We start from the raw sequence: 3,271 nt of genomic DNA on the forward strand, positions 1-3,271 counted from the left end.
CTCTTCCTTCCTAGAGAGAAAACAATACGGTTTGGACTCTGGGAACAATCGGCCCACCCGAGGTTGAAGCCGCTCCCCGGAGGATCGCCCGGCTTTCCCCCGTCCCTCTCCTGCCCTTTGGACCTGCCTCTGGCGTCCCGAGGCAGGGCACAGCCCTCTCAGGCTGCCTGACACTCAGACACCCACCAAAGCAAGGCCCTTTTCTGAGCGCCCAAGTGGCCTCCAGGTCACCCTCAAAGTTCCAGCCCCGCGAGGCGCCTCCTGTTCCAGCCCGCACGCTTGGGGCGCCTGCTTTTTTTTTTTTTTTTCCACCCCCCTTCTTCTTCCCTTTCCTTTCTTGCTCTTCCTCCTGCGCCCAAATTTCAGCATCTCGCCAGATCTCGCCTCGATGATCCCCCCCACCAAGCCCCTTTTCGGGGACTCTAATTAGTAACGCTGTTTCCCCAGCGTAGCCCTCCTCATAAATTATCCGCCCTGACAAGCTCGATTCACGGCTCCTACTGCCATCCTCTACCCCTCTGCTCCCTGCTTGACTGGCCTGACCCGTCAGTGCGTTCTGAGGCGCTGGGGTTCGATATGTTTTTGTTTTTCCTTTTCCCCCTCTTTCAACGTCTAAACTTGCCTGGCCAACGGCCCCTCTCCCCCCAACCCCCAATTCGTGAGCGCCCAGCGCTTCAAAGAGAAGGAGGAAGAAGGAAGGCAGGGGAAGGAGAACGGCGGGGAGAGGCTCCACCGGGTTGGGAGAGGGGAAACCAGGAGAGAGACCGGGAGAGAGAGGGCGGTAAAGGAGATGGGAGGGGGACCGAGAGTCGCACCCCCGCGGCTGGATTTAGGAAAAGGCTGGCTTTACCATGACTTATGTGCAGCTTGCGCATCCAGGGGTAGATCTGGGGTTGGGCGGGCGGCGCCGGGCTCGGCTCGCTCTGCGCGCTCGCCTGCTCGCTGCTGGCGGGGGCGTCCTCCTCGGCTCCGGACGCCGTGCCAACCCCCTCTCTGCTGTTGATGTGGGTGCTGCCGGCGTTGGCCGAGGCGCCGCTGGAGTTGCCCAGGGAGTTTTTCCCGCCGTGGTGGCTGTCGCTGCCGGGCGAAGGGGCCACGGCGGAGCAGGGTAGCGGGTCGGGCGGAGGCGAGTGCGTGGACGTGGCCGGCTGGCTGTACCTGGGCTCGGCGGGCGCCGCGCTGGCGCCGGCCGCGTAGCTGCGGGCGCGCTCCCCGGAGCCAAAGTGGCCGGAGCCCGAGCGGCCGACGCTGAGATCCATGCCATTGTAGCCGTAGCCGTACCTGCCGGAGTGCATGCTCGCCGAGTCCCTGAATTGCTCGCTCACGGAACTATGATCTCCATAATTATGCAACTGGTAGTCCGGGCCATTTGGATAGCGACCGCAAAATGAGTTTACAAAATAAGAGCTCATTTGTTTTTTGATATGTGTGCTTGATTTGTGGCTCGCGGTCGTTTGTGCGTCTATAGCACCCTTGCACAATTTATGATGAATTATGGAAATGACTGGGACATGTACTTGGTTCCCTCCTACGTAGGCACCCAAATATGGGGTACGACTTCGAATCACGTGCTTTTGTTGTCCAGTCGTAAATCCTGCCTGATGACCTCTAGAGGTAAACTCGTGCACTAATGGGGGAGTTGGGTGGAGGCGAGAGGGGTGGCGCGCGCGCCCCAGGCGCGTGCCCGCCGCCCGCCGCCCGCCGCCGTCGTTCAGTCGGACTCGAGCGCCACCCGCTGGAGGCAGAGCGCATCGCTCCGCTTCCGACCCGGGGCTGCGAGGGCCGGGGTCGAATTGAGGTTACAGCCCATTATGGCAAAATTATTGCATTTCCCTCGCAGTTCCATTAGGATGTACCAATTGTGAGGCCGTCAGCTGCCGATCGCGTGCCCGGCGAGGATGCAGAGGACTGGGGGAAGATGGTGACTTGAATTTTATTTACAACAACTTTATTTCCCCGCTGTGTAGCCCCTCTTATTTTTGTGGCGAGATTGGGGTCGGTTCTGCCCATCGTGCCGACAGCTCTGAAATTTGAAAACACAGATATCACCTTCGGGGAAGGGGGGAAGGCCATTTAGCCAATTGGAGAAATAAATCCTACCCGCAGCAGCAGTTACAATTATGGCTCTGTTTTTTCGAGCGCGTGAGGGGCAGTGTCCCTGCCGCTCTTAAATGACAGGCGTCTATTAAAGATAGCTTTTGTGTAGTGTTTCTCCGAGGCGAGGTCAAATTCCATACACTTTTATAACCAGAGTCGATTTTTCTCGCGTGTAAATATGGTTCTCCTGTCATTAGTTTGCTATTTGATTTGCTTTGAGTATCCAGCTTGGAGAATCTTCACCACCCAGTCCCTTTCCTCCAGCCAACCCGGCCCCAAGTCGAAGGGTTCTCCGTGAACCCAGAGAGTGGGCCCAGGCTCCTCACAGCCACAGAAGCTGTTTGGGGCTGGGGATACGTGGGTCAAATTATTAGGGTCTTGCTTAGACCTCCAGGAGTAAAATGAGGGCGCTAATGAAAGCATTTTGTGGCAGTGCCTAGTACCTCCGTGGTTATCTTTCTGGGTTCTGAAAGACGAAAGTAAATCACAAATATAGCCTAAAGGCGAGGCAGGGGAGTCTCCCCGATGGAGGCCAAGCATCTCAGGCACCCCTGGCACGTTTGAAAAACAGGACTCTCGCTGCTCCCATGGCTCTGGGCCGTCTCCTTAGGTTCTGAAAGCTGCTGTGGTGGCAGCGCCGGCGCTATCGGAGGTGGGGAGCCGGAATCCGGAGCTCAGAGCCTTCGGGGAGCCCAGTCGCTTCCAGGGCTGTGAAGTTCCATCCGTGCCCAGGTTGGCTCGGCTGGGCTGAGGCTGTTTCTTTTCCACGGACGGTTGCGCGCAGGGCCGAGACACAAGGCTCTCTCCGTCTCCCTTTGTTCCTCGCGCGTCTTCCTGTCTGGGGACGGCCTGGAAGGCCACGGCAGAGCTGGGGCCCCAGACTTTAGGCCCCCTCTTCCCAGTGGTCGGGGTTGATTTAGTGATCAAGATCTCTGGGACTTGGCGAGGAACTGAGGCGGAAACGCCCAGACACCAAAACGGGCTCGGTCCCCGGGTTCTTTCCTCTCCAGCAACCCTGCGACCCGAGCTCAGGGACGTGCAGAGGCGCTAACAACAAGAGCCCGGGACGGATTCGGGGCGGGCCCGGAGATCCGGATCCGGCTTGGGCAGCCTGGGAGATCGGGACTGTGTGTGCAGTGCGCCTCGTTCTACCGCTGGGATTGGCTGTGTGGGA

General features: G+C 58.8%; 1 protein-coding gene across 2 annotated transcripts in view; it reads right to left on the reverse strand.

The window, feature by feature from the left end:
* The window catches only part of HOXA5 (homeobox A5), a 4,108-nt gene extending 2,184 nt beyond the window's left edge, over positions 1-1,924 (reverse strand). For both annotated transcript variants that reach the window (XR_826659.1, XM_010855396.1), the window contains exon 1: positions 851-1,924. Coding sequence is in view for 1 of the 2 variants with exons in the window: in XM_010855396.1 (XP_010853698.1) it covers positions 851-1,412 (562 nt within the window). In the remaining variant the exon portion in view is untranslated. The remainder of the gene's footprint in view (positions 1-850) is intronic.
* Between the last annotated feature and the right edge of the window lie 1,347 nt (positions 1,925-3,271).

This window comes from Bison bison, unplaced genomic scaffold (assembly GCF_000754665.1).
Source record: "Bison bison bison isolate TAMUID 2011002044 unplaced genomic scaffold, Bison_UMD1.0 scf7180017864364, whole genome shotgun sequence".
NCBI classification, from domain to species: Eukaryota; Metazoa; Chordata; class Mammalia; order Artiodactyla; family Bovidae; genus Bison; species Bison bison.